The sequence below is a fragment of the Ptychodera flava genome, chromosome 3 (genome assembly GCF_041260155.1).
Source record: "Ptychodera flava strain L36383 chromosome 3, AS_Pfla_20210202, whole genome shotgun sequence".
NCBI lineage: Eukaryota > Metazoa > Hemichordata > Enteropneusta > Ptychoderidae > Ptychodera > Ptychodera flava.
The window spans coordinates 19,228,075-19,245,476 of record NC_091930.1 but is presented as its reverse complement, the minus strand read 5'-3'; the positions used below and the strand labels follow the sequence as shown (position 1 = coordinate 19,245,476).

Below are 17,402 nucleotides of genomic sequence, written 5' to 3'. Positions count from 1 at the left end.
TTCTTCTACTGTTAAATGTCCCATTTTGTGACACTCATTTGCAGAATTGTTGGTTGACTCGAAGTTCTGTGATAAGTGTGATATCAAACTGCAAAACATACATTTGTTTCAAAATAATTTAAAATTATTTCTGAATTACGAGGAATATGAAAATTGAAAATAAAAAAAGATATAATTAGAAATAAATTAAACAATTCAATCTCAATAAGAGTCTCTTTTCGATGTTTTAAAATATAACCACTACTTACAGAGAAACTCTAGAACTTTGCAATGACAGAGTGTAAATCACCAAAATTGTTAAAACGCTATCAGTAACATTCATTCATTCATTCATTCACTCGTTCGTTCGTTCATTCATTCATTCATTCATTCATTCATTCATTCATTCATTCATTCTATTCCATTCCATTCATTTATTCATCCAGTCATTCTCTAATTAGAAAGAAAATGCCATGTACATTTTTCTCTGAAGACGACTCTCTGCTCATTGTTGACAATAATGCACTTCGATAATTATTACATGATTTGAAAGACGTCATCAAAAATCTATAAGACCTCAGGTCACAAAAATCGAAATCTGCATATACTGAATTTGTCCCAGTGTGTATGTTAATATACCAAGGCAATTGCTATTACTTTATGCAATGCCAGGACTTCATCGCTTCATGTATCAAATCAAGCCAGGTGATTACAGAGGCACACCGTTGAGGTCAAGTTGGACGCTGGTGATACCTAAGGTTTCAAAAAAAGAGAACAAACACAGGTTTGATCGCATAGCAATATTCTGTTCTTCGACTCATTGCACTTAATGATAATTCCTTGAATATGAAAAAATGTATGGATTGTGGATAACAGTTTAAATTGTCGACATCGTCGTTAACAGCATCTTATGATCTATGATATATATATGGTATATGTTATACATGTCTGGTGTTTGTATTATTGCTTAAGTTTCATCAAAACTACTCACACATGCCTTGAACGTGAACCCGAAATCCACCAAACGTCTTTAATTAAACGTAACCGAGTATTAATTGATATAGATCTTTTCGATTACGCAAATTGTTGTAAATGTCTGTGTATCGTTAAAAATCAACCTTTCTTTGATTAATCTTGTTATTTTCACCTTTTTTATACTCGTCAAAATACACAAACACGTAACTTGAAAATGACTTGATATCCATAGAGTTTGAGTGATGACAACAAAAAATATAGTCGCGGTGATATTTGAAAAGCAAGTACAACCTTTGGCAAATTTCTGCATATTGATTTGAATAAAAACGTTGTTAGCCCTGTTGTTTTAGCATATTAAAGAGAAATAAGTACTAAAAAGTGAAAGCTATTCAACCTTTGATGACTGGGTGATTATTTTGCAAGACATGATACCAACTACTTTAGATGTTCTTCTTATTCTTTTAAAAATCATAGCTCTTATTGAAATATTTGATTGGAGCAACCCTTTATGTACTTTTAATGAACATTGACTAAAATTCTAACTTATCTGCTGCTACAGTTTTTACCTTGCAGCCGACACTGTTCCAGGTCCCGGACGCTGTATTCAAATAGTTACATGCGATGTGCTTGGCACGCATAAAGAGCTTTACATCATGTTCTAAGTTTCGAAATGAATAAAAAAGATATACTGATTTAATGTAATTGCGTCAAATCAGGTTACCATGATTGTAATATAATTACAGAAAAGAATACGTTTGATTTATTGTCCCGTGACTAAAAATGTATTTTCAAATTACAGTCTTTCTGCGAATGTGTGTCTCTTAAGGTTCCAAGACAAGAAATTTACCTTTTCAAGCTAACAAGTCTCTGGTGGTTAATAAGCTAAGAACCCCCGTAAATTATATATAGTATTACATATTTTTGAAAGGCTATGCAAATAACAATGGTGATGCTGTGCTAACCACAACGTTGTCCAATATCCCGGCTTTCAGAAAATATATAATTCACGGGGTTTCTGAGCTAATATAGCACCACAGACTTGTAATATTAAACTGGTCAATTTCTTGTCTTGAAACCTAAAGTGTTATTGATCGCGATGTTGCCGGGATATAAGTCCAGAACACACTATCGATTAAAATAGCATTGAAAGAAGTAAATTAAGCTGCACGACGTTAAAAACAAAAAAATGCTGTATCGATACTACTGATAAATGTATATCAACAAACGTGAGAAAAAATAAAAATATATTGGATATGGTATATACCGAAACAACATTTTTAGCTCACTTGCTTGACTCTACAGATTAGGGAAAGACTGCATTAACTTTCATGATACCCGAAACCCAAATCCTTGCCTGACCAGCTTGGGTGACAAACAGAAGACTTTTAATCCCCGAGGTGTTAATGTTCCATTGTTATGTTTATCTAATCCAGCTGGTGCCATTGTATGAAAGGCAGGTCTTGAAATTGATCCTCTGATAACTAAGTAGGGAACTAGGGTATTCTTAAGTTAATGGAACTTTCCCGTAATGAGATTAGAAAACATCTTTCATCTTCTCTCCGACATACACTGATGCACTTAAGAACCCTCATTAATATTTCTAAACTCACTTTGCTGAAGGGTACAGATCAGTTGATATCCTTCTGTAGTCAAATGATAGTTTTCAGGAATAATAATACTTGAATGAACGCCATGAAAGTTGACATACAGGGAGGGCTTGAGGGCATGGAGGGAGAACTCGGTTAAATTCCCATCGAAGTCATCGATAATGTATACCGTCATGTTTCCGTACAGTGGCTCGGAGCTTTCGAGCTGGATAACCACTGCATGGTACATCCGTGAAATCTGCAATATACCAATATACACACTAGAGTAAAGTGTCCGTCATTTATAGATAGTGAAAAATAATAGATAATGTAAAAAATTGTACACTTCGATATATTTGAAGTGAAATCGAGAATAAGATACATAGTTATAGCAGTATGGTCTTGGCCTATGAAATATTCTGCCCCTTCGAGCTTTATCAATTATGTTATCGTTTCTTTGGTGTTTAAGTGAGTTGTGAATGGAAAGGATTGGTGCTCGGGTTTTCACTTTAATAGATCTGCCATACAGTTGAAAAATATGACCTGTTTACTTAATATTGTCTTTTTACTACCCTTTTATATTTGATCAGAATGATACAATGATGACAGTTGTTTTACTTCACAAACCTTTATTATGGCGACAGCGTACCGTGCAGCTTTGCTTTGATATTGCGGGAGTCGAGTCGAGACGCGATATTCCCGACGCTCTTTAAAATGAAGCTTAAGATAGTATTCGTTCATACACAAATAAATTGACACTTCCTCACAGTAACGGTATGTCAGATATTATTACCAAAGTTTTGGTTGTACTGGGGTTGTCCTAACGATGTAGACTAAGAAGTTCAAAATAACAATGGGTTGACTCCTGGCGACTGCGACGAAATTCGACATCAAATGCCACGAGCAGTGTCAGCTCTGGCTGCATCGGGCAACACACTCTGCACAACTGTTCATCACAGTTGCAGTCATCGCAAGTCTGGATTATTTCAAAACTGCTTGTTTTCTGGTACAATTAACGTCCAAATTATCCATCAAAAATAGATCCTGTAACTTCACTGTGCCACCTCTGAATGTCGCGACGGTCGACGTATACCGTATACGCGTATGCGGTACAGAATGAGACAAATCTATTTTTAGTATGCCAAAAAAGCCAGGACTATTGTTCTTATGTAAATTTACGAAAAAAATTGTTACTTTTTTCATTTGATTTGAACTCTTGACCCATTTTCTGTGTGACTGCAGCAGGTATTTTTTGACAAGTATAGTGTTCGTGTTGCATGCGAATAAAATGCAATGTCGATATGAACGTAATGCGTATTTATCGTAGGATACTGTGTGCCTGTACGTAATCCCAACTTATAAAAATGCTCGGTCTCGGGCGCAGAATTTCCGACGTTCGATCTCTCAGACGTCCGTTTTCTGCATTTGGGGCTTAGAGTGATGAAAATACCCAAGTAAGACAACAAAGACACGCAAGTTGATATAATATAATAGCAATAACCCCTTCGCAGTCGGGTATACACTCGATTTTGGTACAATTCGCTCCATATAGCACTCGCCTATCGGCTCGTGCTATATGTCGCGCATTGTACCAAAATCTCGTGTATACCCTCCTGCGGCGGGGGTTATTGCGTAAACAATGTAGGGCAGTATTACAATAAAAGCAAAAAGAGGCTACATCGAGCAAAATTCAAATTGTCGAGCTGTCCCTATAACTATGGCAAGAATGACAGGCAATGATTATGCTTGGAGATTCTACTCGTATTCAGCAAATCGCACATATCTTCGAACTGACTCTATCATTAAATTAATAAAGTTTTAACCAAAACAGGCCGAACACATCTCGCCTTACAATTATTTCACTCATGGTGGAGCAACTTTAATATAATATTTGACTAAACATAGGTTGGGAAGAACATCTCACAATTCAATACATAATAAAGTATTGCAATAATTATCAATTCAAACTTGTCAGTGTATCGGAACCTGTATTTCGACTGGGCCTTATCAGCATATGAAGTGGGAATTATAGGCCATTTGGTTTGTTAACACTGGGCAAAGACATGTCAACGGGTGCCATGAAATGCTACACCATCACTGTAACAATAGAAGATTCTACTTACTATGACAGAATTTTCCTTCCAACAAAATGTATTTCATAGAACGTGTAATATTTTGATGGACGTAACAAAATCTGCATTGTTGCCTGACAGAGGTGGCCACTTTTCCTACTTTCTTTACTCGTATTTCGCAATTGAAGTTCTAGACAATTCAAAAACTGTTGGTATTTAAATCCAAGATGGCTGCCTTTACCGCGACATATCAAGTATGATATTTTTACTAATTTTGCAATGTGTATGTGCTCTGTCTACCTGTTTGCCTGTGTGTCTGTGTCTGTCATGTCTCCTCTGTTTTGCTCTCCCTGCTATACTTACATTAAATATCGATCTGAAGTAAGTAAGGTCATCGTCTTCAATATATTCACCGTCAATTTGTACTTTGGTGGCAGGCGGGAGAGGATCACTGGCAAATGTTATACTGACGTCTTCTTTCGTGTCTTTTGCTACATGAAAGACATATCATAGTTGGTATTGAACTTATAGCAGGAGTATATTGATTAAGTAATTATAGTTTTTTTTTAAATAAACGGGTAGATGTTCTTCGTAACATCTAATCGCATTTTAGGCAATGCATACTGTGTTGAGTCCCAACTTTATGTATTACATATGAAAACAATCAAAACAGCGTCTCCCCGTAGCTTTTTAAAAGAGACGACAGACATATTTCATGGACGATACAATAAAGATAAATAATAATATGCCAGACACATGTTTTTTGAAATCTTGTCCTAGTGTTGTTAATTTCGTTATTTGAATGGAAGTAAATAATAAAACTTTGTTTTTCGAACAAAAAGACACTACTTGCGGTTGTACTGCACTTTATATTCGGAATCTCTCTGTGAAAAGCACACATTGTTATACTAAATACAACTTCTGCAGGTCAAATTACAAAACTTCATGACATGAAGACAATAAAAACACAAATGTCACCAATAAAAATGATGTATCTAGCATAAATGAGCCGCTTGTGTTTTGAAAGGACTGTAAACGCTGTAGACTTCATATTTTACCTATTATTTCAATGTCTTCTCTATCTGTAAAGGATAAACTCAAGACATCATTTGTGTATGCCTCATTTCCAAGTTGAAATGATCTTCTATTTAACCATTTAACCTAGTGTTGATTCAATAAACAGTAAAGAGGTCAGAATGCTGAAGGTTTCACGAGCTTGTGCTTTTCCATGAATATTTATAATATGTCTATTTTATATTATATATATATATATATATATATATATATATATATATATATATATATATATATATATATATATATATATATATATATATATATATATATAATATATATATATAACACTTGAATGAGCCGAACAAATGCGCGCTCTGTAATATTTACCGTTTAAGGGCCTAATCCCAATATGTACTGCATTCTTCGGATGCCTGTTTGCGTTCATTGTCGAATGTTATAAAGGGAGTAATTTGACTACTGTCAGAATATGTCTCAAGCTCTGCAGATTAAAAAAGGTTCCAAGACAAGAAATTGATCTTTTTAAGGAAACAATTCTCTAGTGGCTAATAAGCTTAAAACCCCCGCAAATTATATATTTTCGGACAGCCTAGATAAAGGGAAACATTTTCGTTACCATTGTGTCACCATTGTTTACATAACTATCACGTGACAGGTAAATTTGCATAACCTCTGCATAACGTGAGGTATGTGGCTGAAATTCGTGTGAGTTCAAACTGTCATAAAGATCTTTTAAAGTGTTTCTCAGATATTTATTAAACCTTCTTAAACAATTTGTATGCCAGAAAAACTTCCAGAGCGGTGATCAAAACTAGATAATCTAGTTGATTTCTTTAAAATTGTGCTTCAAAAAAACTAAGCAAGATATACAAATTCGAGACACAGTTTCTAAGAGCGCTGTGACAGCTTGCATCCCAGAAAGTTTCAGTAAGATATTTTGAAGTATCGATACAAAATATAGGGAAAATGATTTTTGCAAGTATATGCAAACTACGTGTCACGTGATAGTTATGCAAACAATGGTTACAATCTTGTTATCAAAATGTTTCTATATATCTAGGCATCTAGTTTACTGGGGTTCTGAGCTTATTAAGCACCGGAGAATTGTTAGTTTAATAAAGGTCAATTTCTTATCTTGGAACCTTAACAAACTATCCAGACGCGCGTCAAAACCATGGTACCACACTACCAAAATCGTAGACATTGCACACAAGCTCGAAAGCAGTCAAACCTTTGCTAAGTAAGGATAATGTATAATAAGAAGACTATTACGAATTTACAGCAATGGATGCACTTGGACAGGGACATCGCATAGAACTCTCCTCTTTGCGTTGAGCGACATACTGCAAATTGTCCAAGCGCATCCTTTGCCGTACCACAGTGACAACATTACAACACGTTGTCAAATAAAGTTAAATAGTATGCATACATGCTCACCATGAAATATGGTCGTTTTATTTCCAAAACAGTTACAGCACCCTATCTAGTTATTTGCACGCAATTTGCGAAAACTAATCTTCCCTTCCATATATCTGACTTTGTCTTTATCTCAGGCATAAGGGCATTGTAACTTAACTTATACTTACAATCCTGTTGAGGGTACTTTGTGATGGTTGATTAGGAAAGAGATTCTCTGCTGGCGGGATTCTAAATCCGTTTCCATCTCCCATCATTACTGACATGTTAGTGAGTTTCTCTGCAGTGTCACTCTCCAAGTTCAGACGAATGGAAGAAGTACTAATTACCAAAGGACCACTGCCAGGCACAATATAGCGTAAAACAAACTTTGCTAGGCTATCTGTTGCGTTCAATACGGATGTTATCAGCAAATATTTGCCTTGATAACCCTGTTCAACTTCAGCCGATGTTTTCTGTACCAATGTTATTCCTGTGTCCATTACCTCTAGCATGTCTGTATACAGAACGAATATTATGAATACCGTAAAGGAACGATTTAATTAGGCAGAGAGAGAGAGACAGAGAGAGACAGAGAAAGACAGACAGACAGACAGACAGACAGACAGACAGACAGACAGACAGACATACAGACACAAAATATTTGGGACAATTTGTTTCAGACAATTATTTAAATGAATACAGCTACAATTATGCCGTATTATTTTGCAAGGATTCGTAAATGTATACATTTCTTGCTTTTTATAATCAAATTGACGAGTTAAGCAGCGTCAGAATACATGATTATCAAACTTCATTTTAGGTTAGTAAGTATACTCTTTCTATGATATCGGGGTTAATTTAAGTGTGTTGATCGGCTCAGAAGTAGTAATAATATTTAATAAATGTTGCTCCCCACAAGAATCCCTTAGGTGTTGTGTTTGACCTCCTGGTTCATCTCAGAAAAATACGTTATTTGCGTATTTTACCATTATTGCTTCTTTCTCCCTCGCACATCGCAGATTGTTTGCGAACAAAATATGAAATGAGCGCCGGACAGGGTATCGTACCTAACCTGAATATGAATCATACGGCCGTAGATATTGCATGCGCGCTTCCCCCGAATTCTGATGCGCATATATGAACAGTTTGAAAGGATCGCAAAATCACCAATGTATATTTGTCATTGTCTCCTTTCAGTTCATGATCATCGTCACAAAGGTAAACATTCATTATGTCGGAAAAAGCATATTGTTGTAGTACATTGTCTTCGATTTCTAAGTATGGTTGATATTCATTGGCGCGACCGTGGTTCTCCAAGATTCGCACACAAATGCTTTGTGAAACGAACTGCGATGATACTGAGTGTGAATAAAACGCGTTGCTAGGTTTGTAAATATGCATTACATCATAAAATGATACAATGCTGTTTTAGATTATTAAATACTGTAGCATTCCTCTGAACCGATACACATCTAACACGATTGGAATAATTGGATTTTCATATTTTTCAAATTTCTCAAAAGTGTTAGGTGCCGTATAGCTGAATGTTGCAATATTGCAAATTATTACAAAACAAGTGTGTAACGTAGAAAGAAAAGCAGATGAGATTACATTTGTAGATTTAACCGACATAATTTCACCATCGGTGTCACAATCTGTTTGCTGGAGTATAAGGTATGAGATATTATAGATAAATATATTAATATAGAGAAATGTCGTCACTCACCTTGAGCCATAGCCTGGCTTTCATTTACGGAAATGTTGACACGGGTAATCTCAGAGATAGCATCTGATAAGTAATTAATCCCTTCGATGACCTTTGACACATTTAGAGACGAAACAATGCAGGCGTTAACATTCATGTCTTCAACCATCACTGATCATGAAATCATCAGGTATACTGCATAATATCATAACAAATGTTCACGGCCTTTGCAAAATGGTCTGATGAGTAATGTTTTACTACATTCAAGTGCTCCATCATGTTATTATACCTCCTATATAATAGGCGCAGATTAAATATAATATTAGTGCCAACCTTTGATATTGATACGTCCCTCCAGGTTCCATTCTTGTCATCAAATAGCGACTTTGAGACAACTTCATCCGTTCAGTCAAGCAGAACAAATAAGAAACGGTTCAATTCAACAATAAAAAATAACTTGATGTCGTCAAGTGACTAAATTATTGAAAGCAGAATTAAGGTAAACGAATATACAATGCAAGATCCGAGGTACATGAATATTCCACATTGATTAAGGGTCATTAGCATAGAATTTTAATACCGAAACAATGCTCATTAATGTAATCTGCATATTTGAATATCATTATACCTCGCATCTTGCACTAATAGAAACGAATAGGTTATCGTGATCCGGTTTGTTCCCATATTAGGCCGTATATTCCACGTTGATTCTAGGCCACTGAGTGCAATGACGCTTCACCTTCATATCGTCAATTATTCGATGGTAAAATATGTCACGGAAAGTCGGCCATTACTTTCTTGCAAAACACAACAGAATTGGACGGATACCATAATTTCATTTCACCCGACTTCAAGGCATTTGGTGTAATTATCCTTATACGCAGATAGCCTATAAGGACATTTTTTTGTTAACAGTATGATTGATGTCCACGTATGGAGTATAGACTCTAAATTCCAATTTTCATAATTCACCATGATTTGAAAGTATTACGGGGCGGGCAGCTTGCTATTTGGCTATGCCAAAAATATTATTGCAAATGGTCTATTCAGCGTTTCCTTTGCAGAGGTTTCGATCCTGATACCCAATACCCATGGACTTGATGACACCGAGATCAGAAAAGTGGCCTATTATTTATTTAATGATCCATTTGGTGAGTGAGTAGGTGGGAAGAAGGGATCTGATATTTATTAAATTGTGAAAAGATTAGTATTCAACGTGTCTATATTTTATCAGTTCAATAGACTGCAAATCAAACAAATAAAGACCAGGTTGATTGAGATCGCCCACATGCCATGTAGCTCATTTAAAAACTGTTCTCTTAGACGGCATACCTCCTATTGTCACAGAAAACCAACACTCAGCAGTATTGCCAAAAGTATCCTCAGCCACGTAGGACACGATTGTGACACCGATGGTAAAGTTACTTCCGGGTTCATGGCTTCCAGTAACAGTGACACTGCCAGAATTGTCGGTGGCGTTCGGAAATTCCCATGTTACTGGGATGTGAGGCATGTGTATGTATGTCGTAGTCTTGATGCCAGGTGGACATGTAATGACAGGCTTTGCTGAGTCTAGACAAGAAGGGGCAACAAAGTACAAAGTCTGAACGAGATGAAACTTTATAGTAAATTTCATCGGAACCAACACAGGAACAAATGGGGAAATAAAGAAACAGGCAAGTAAGCTAACAAACAAACAAACAAACAAACAAACAAACAAACAAACAAACAAACAAACCAAAACGACGAGATCATTGTACTTTCCAGTGACATCGGCCGTCGTTTTTAACGTACCCCGAACGGTGACAGTAAATTCACAACTAGCCGTATTGCCCATTGGATCCTCAGCTTCGTAAGACACTGCTGTGACTCCCGTGGTGAAGTTACTTCCAGGTTCGCGGTTTCCCGATACACGGACCGTACCAGAATTATCTGAGGCGTTTGGAAGCATCCATGATACCTGGATGGTACGCATATTAGGTTCTAAATCAGTTTCAATGTTTGGTGGACAAATAACGACTGGCTGCTCTGAATCTGAAAAGGTAAAATATCATACAGAAAACCAAAAGAAATATTAAACTTGTTTTGAGATCAGACATTAGTGATTGGCGTAAATATTTTTTTCAGTATAGAGTAACTGTAAAATATCTAAAAAATACAACTCCAAGTTTCGAAATCAAACCGTCCACGCGTTTTTATTATTAACGCAAACGGCAGGAGTTCCAGAAAGTTTAATGTTACGTTCTTGATGTCCTCATCGGTTTACGTAAACCATCTTCTGCTAAAATATTTTCGAACAAAGGCAAGCAATACCACTGGTCTCAATTTTAACTCGTTAGTCTTATTACATGATTTAAAATATTCAGTTTCATTTGCTTTGTTTTTTTTCAAAACTATCAAGTAAATTATGCTCAAAGCATCCCAGTCTCTGTGAAGCATGGACGAACATTTAATTAACCTTGACACTTGCAGTCAAATATTTCCTACGAAATATAGCGCGCTGTGTTAAAATTTTTGCCCTTTGTCGAGCATATTGAAGGTCATCTCTTCAAATTGGTAACGATCACATATTAACTACATAAAATTTGGCACTACTGACCAGGCACTGCCCATAGATTCTATAATAATGGAACTTATTCAAATTTATTCAATATTTTCAAACAAAAACTATCAATGGAAAACGTATAGTTAACTCGAAAACGGAATTAGAATCAAAGCCGAAAACTAATGATATATAAACTCTCCGATATAGCACTACAGATGATGTAAAATGTTTCAAAAGGAGTTGAAACGATCAAGCCCACATTTGACATCGACCTATATTAATCTTCAATACGGTATGCTAAAGGTAACCTAACAACCAAGTTATTCCAAATAAAGTGACCATTCATTCTTTGAAGCAAGCTTTATTTTGACGTTTGTAACGTAGAAGATGCAATATCTAGACACCTTAGCAAAGTGCTCGAGCATGGCCAACTACTCTTGAAGAGTAGACACCGCTCCAATGTAGTCATAGGCTGCCTATATGCTCTAATTTGAAAGGTCTACTTGCACATTGAATTGTTTGACAGCCATTATTTCCATGACAAGTATTACATATATCGACTTTAAAAGGTAAACATGAAGCTATTCTGAGTTTTTACGATCTCCTATTGATCGCTATAAAACTCTATTTCTTAATTACATATTTTAAAATAAACTTTTCACTACTGAGTGATTCACCGTCAAGCGAATATTTCCTTATCGTGATCTTTTTTTATGGTACCCTAGTTATTACAATATTGAATGATGTCTTCACTTCGAGGTGAGGCAACTCAATCGTATTTATAAATAGAGTGTTGTCATACCTTGTACAAAACCTGATATCAGAATAGGACTTGCAGATTTATCCGGTACACTGTGCTTCAAAAAGCAAACAGGCGGATTATCACCAGGTTTCCTGTACGCCCAAGCCTTACATCCGAACGTTTCTATGCAAGCGGCACAGCAGTCTTCACTGGACGATATTGAAAGTGGCATGCCGGCCATGTCTAATCCAGGACGATTGAAACCATCCTCAAACGTACACAATGACAGACCTGCATTAATGGTACATATTGACAGTGAAAAAACAGTAAGAAACGCTAATATTTATTCTCAAGAGAATACAGGTTAGAAAGTTATTGAGTAAGTGGATTAGCATGAAAATGTTAGTAACAGGAACCTTGATAACCTGAAATTTGCCTAAAGGACTAGTCGACAATAAACTTCTGAATATCAAAATAATGATTTTACATGCTTAGCGAAATCAACCCAGCTTTGTAAAATGCGCAAACATAATTTCTGTGTTGCCTTTAAGGTATAAAGTTTACAAACCTCTATACGTAAGGCCGAAAATTGCATATTTAGATTAATATACTGATTTAACGTTTAGCAAGATTGGTCGGATCACAAGAATTGTTCAAATATCCCAAAACACGCTTCGCAGTACTATAATTATTTTTGTCTTACACAAGTAAGTGTTTTAGCAGATTATATAGACAGAAAATTGATTTCAACGCTAAAATGCCTAATCAAAAAAATGCCCTACTCCTGATGCACGTATGGCAACCTTTCTTTCAAGCATGAAGATTCCATTTGGAAATCTCAGAACACTATAAATTTTCTCAGGCTGAATCACAAATGTAGAAAAAACGTGAAATGTTAAGGTAAACAATGGTTTCCACTTGTTACACATTAACATAAATTACATCAATAACACACAAACAATTACATGGTTAGAAAAGTCATAGAGTATAACAAACATTATATGCCATCGGTAAAAATGGAATAAATGTAGAAGAGGTGCACCATTATGGATAGTTGGGGGGGGGGTTCAGGGAAAAAATTCTTTCCGCGGCCCCTTCGATATCGCTTGATAATTCTTGATGCCGTACTTTTCACAAACAAGGAAACCAGTGTCTTAAATTACTTAGAGTTACCATTTAGACCCCTGCAAAACCTCTGAAATGCAAAGAGCGACGACATCGTCTTGTTCGCCCTGTACATTACAAATGCATAAGCCCCATGCTTCATAAGGCCATCGCTTTCATGATCGCTATCGCTCTTTCCTGGTATGGTAGGACACTATGGGCGCGTCATTGTACCGTGAAGGACAAGAGCTGCGCAGTGAGGGAGGGACTGTTAATCAGACTTTTACAAGACAGAGCGATTCCTATATCGTTTAAAATGTTGGCCATAAACATCCCGTATTTAAAGACCCAGTATTTGTAACTTTTAACAATTTTTTTCATATTTTGATTAAAATGACATCCTCAGTATGTGAAAGTAGACCATAATAATACTGAATCGCATGGTTTGCATGCCCAGCCCGCCTCACGATTAACAGTAAAAGGAGTGAAAAATGATTCTTGTCCGGACCAGAAGTCAGCTTTGTTGACACACGAAACGAAACGTAATCACACCACCGCGCATGCTCAACCACATCTGCGCAAGTTTTACTGTGGCGTCCGTAGAAACCATACGCTCTTCGAAAAGGTCTGGTCCATCGAAACTGGAGACTCAGCTAAAAACGCGCGAAAGTTGGGTGAAATACCGGAAAGATATAAATATGTAAGTGTTTACAGATTGTTCCGACTATAATGAGCCGTGCAAACAAACGTCTTGAACAGCTAAACTAACGACGGAGGCAGTCGAGTGTAAGCTTCATGCAAGGCATTGTGACCGACGGTACGGAGTTCAAGTTTGCTGAATGAATTGAGAGAGAAAAACATATATGAATAAAAATTCAACACTTCACCATTGTAATCATTGAACTAGTCGTTTCTTCCATTATGGAGTATAATGAAAATTTCGTTGAAAATAAATGACGGGACTGATTCTGCTCCGTCTACTCAAACGAAGTTTTGTGTACGGCCAGGCCGGCTACGCTGCAGGCAACACAGCCTATCAACTTCGCATATCGTTGCCGTACGGCGTAATTGAAAACGCTCAGAAAGGAAAAATTATATCTTGAATGCAATACAAAAGTCTTACTTATTAAATTTAAAAGTATTTCAAAATAATATCGAACGTAACGGGTATATAATCCTCACAAGGACTACAGTAGTACAACAAGTATCGGCTAGCTGCGATGCGATGGAAGTTCAAACTCCGTTCAAACACAAGAGAGATCCCGGCCTCACTGCAAAGTCGTCCCCTGCGCACCCGGCCTGACAGCAAACTAACCTCTTGGTTTGATGCTGTTGTTTATATTTTTGTATAAAATTCATGATACAAATCTGACTTTCACAACTGTACAATTTGCTCAGGCTGTAGTCTACAGACGATCGGAGGGAGCTAAGGCAGGCCCCAAATTTGCATGGACAATGCCCGGGACAATTATAGATGCAGCTCGATGAGAAAGTCATTCACATAAACCTAAATGAAGTGATCAATACAAAACTTTTAAACATCACTGGTTCTGAAAATTTATGATCAACGGTTCTGACCTATGGAATTTATACTGCGACGTTGTTTTTGTGTGTTTGGCAAGCTACTAGACCTGTAAGGCTGTACTACATGGAGGTAGTAGACTGCACAAGTGCAGCGGGGCCGGGCCGAGATTGGTGTGGGGCCTGCAGCAAGGTAAAATTGACAGCGTCCATTGCAGAATGCCCGCGTGTTATCCTTTGTCGTTTGGGAGGAAATTTACCGCTGTATTCAGAATGCCTTTTTACCAGTATAAAAGTTCAGTAACTGATGCATCAAGAGCCAAGAGTCTGTAAATTTCTTAGCAGTAGCTCCATTGTTTTTTCTAAATTTTCGCTGAGATACAGCAGTGCGTATACTGGTCCCGATCGTTCTGACTCAGGCGTTCACAGCTATTTAGGGAGCCGTCATTATTACGATCTGGGGGTCGTAGGAATTACATTAGAAACTCCGAAATTTGAGTCGCACCCAGCCAACCATGATGACTTTGAGTACCCCCCCCTCTAACAGAAAGTTTGGCTTACCTGAGCCCATGTAATAATCTGTAGATATAAAAGCTCACCTAATGAGCGGTCTCCAACCATATAGTATTGTTAAATTTGGATGGGTAGCATGTCATTATGGTATGGTTAAATGTCCAAATGGTTGTTGAACTCAAGTCAAATAAAATATACATTTCTATGATAATATAAAGGATGAATTCACAACAGTTCAGTTTTGTCCTAGATCCTGTGCACTTATAGTGATATCTGTCGAGAACATTTCTCCATGACCCAGCCTCTCCTTCCAACCCTGGTAATGACTGCAGAAAACTACTGTGTGACATCATCATCACCACTGTTGATCCTCATCTTTAATGTCGCTGGTGCCATTGCGTACATGAACAACGATATCATTCTCATCGTCACTATCTTCTCTTTCATAATAAGTATTGCTAGTAGTAGCACCTACTTGTACTTTTTGCCTTGCTTCATCTAGTTGATATTTATTTGTACTGTTAGAGTATTTATTTTCTTTTTATTTAATATGTATCAGGGTAAAATATATATATAATCATCTAATCATTATGTCATTGAGGACAGAGTAAGACAAAGAAAAAACATTTTGAGCACCCCCTTATAACTTTCAATTTTTGAATGAACCCAAGGTCGTAAATACTGACGGTTCCCTTACTTGCCGCCAAAGGCCATCGCGTTCACTGCATTCGACATCCTACCATACATTGTCAAACTATGTTGCTTCGATTTCGCAATCACCTTGCCGCTAAAGCGACAATCAGCTAAAATTTATTACTCAAGTTACTCAATTTTGATAGCTATTTGCCTACAGAAGTGAGCCAAGTGTATATAGTGTCGTCTTGATTTTACATCGGTACCCGGAGTTCTAGTGACCAACTGCAGGGTGCGCATCGGTGCTGCCGACTGCAGTTTGAATAATCCGTATATAACGCACACGGTACCAGAATAGAATGTTAGCCTCCTCTGCCAAAGTTCTGTATTCTCTGAAACACAGTAGCTGTACGTATTTGAACGGAGAAGAACAAAATAAAACCATTCGCAGGTCATTCAGCCGGGACCATGGGCGATTACCCGGGCAGTGGCGTGGCATGGCAAGGCCCCAAGAATGTTGCAGGCTCGATGATGTCATCAGTATCGGCGTTCTCGATCACGTGCACAGCCTACAAATTGTCAACAAACCCGCGCGGCAATCCAACTCGATCGGGCAATATCTAGCGTTTGTATGTCACTACAGGAGCACAAATTTGGCTTATTCCTTTACTGAACAACATTTTACGATGGATGTAAGAGAATAATATGTAATTTCGAACATAAAAAAGGTTAAAAGTTACAAATACTGCGTATTTAAGATACATGAGCTAAGAAAGCCGAAGTTTTATGCAAATTATGAAGCAAAATAAAATAATGATATTTCGGGCGTTTGCATGATCTCATCCCGTGTTATTTCGTTTAATCATGTTTTTTTTTCAGGTGGAGAAGTATGGAGGAAAACCGCATAATGTGGCATTTTAGTTCTCCGTCAAATTATTGTGATGAAAAAGAAGAAGAAGAAAACGTGTCGCCTTGTAGGTCCACATCAAATTGCTATGAGAGCAAGAAATATACTGGCATATACTGTACATTGAAATTCTCAAGCCTTAAAGCATGTTTAATTGCCGCCTTAACTAAGCGACCTTCTGCATTTTTGACAGTTTTATACTTGTAACGTGGTCTTTTATACTCTCTCCTTCTCAGCTTCGTGTAAGCCCAGGAAAAAAAATTGTTCACTTTTCTTTGAAAATAGAACATAGGTTTTTGTGAGAATTCATGCGCACACATATCATTCGATTTGATGATTTTTGCTGCTAAACATCTATGTTTTAGAATGACTCAATAGAATGCGTTTGATACCATAGTGTATCTATTAACATAATGTATATCCAAATAAAAAAGTAAACTGCAATACCAGGATATTTACATTTGGTATATTCCCCTAAGTACCCTTAACTTTCTTAAAAGGCGAAGATGTTACGCGATAAAATACTAAAGTTTAGCCAGGCTCGGGGAGTGTTGTTATTACTTTTAAGGCGATATGAAGTCAAATTGAAGGTTTAGAATCTCACAGATCATCAACATGCTCCCTGTTAATCCAAATGATGTGTTTTATATTTCCATCTTTCATCAACATATAATAATTGTTTTATAA

At 36.8% G+C, this 17,402-nt stretch overlaps 1 protein-coding gene and 1 long non-coding RNA gene across 2 annotated transcripts in view; both read right to left on the bottom strand.

Annotated features, from left to right (window-relative positions):
• Positions 1-5,671: 5,671 nt before the first annotated feature.
• On the bottom strand, positions 5,672-8,852 carry LOC139125238 (uncharacterized). The gene is made up of 3 exons (XR_011550167.1): positions 8,772-8,852; positions 7,234-7,559; positions 5,672-5,773 (listed from the first exon to the last, which is right to left on the bottom strand). It is a non-coding gene; the product is annotated as an uncharacterized lncRNA (long non-coding RNA).
• Positions 8,853-9,681: 829 nt separating this feature from the next.
• Positions 9,682-17,402, bottom strand: part of LOC139125228 (hyalin-like) — an 8,502-nt gene continuing 781 nt past the window's right edge. The window contains exons 2-4 of the mRNA XM_070691329.1: positions 12,098-12,328; positions 10,545-10,784; positions 9,682-10,322 (exon numbers count right to left, since the gene is read on the bottom strand). Coding sequence (XP_070547430.1) covers positions 10,051-10,322; positions 10,545-10,784; positions 12,098-12,328 — 743 coding nt within the window. The 3' untranslated portion in view covers positions 9,682-10,050. The remainder of the gene's footprint in view (positions 10,323-10,544; positions 10,785-12,097; positions 12,329-17,402) is intronic.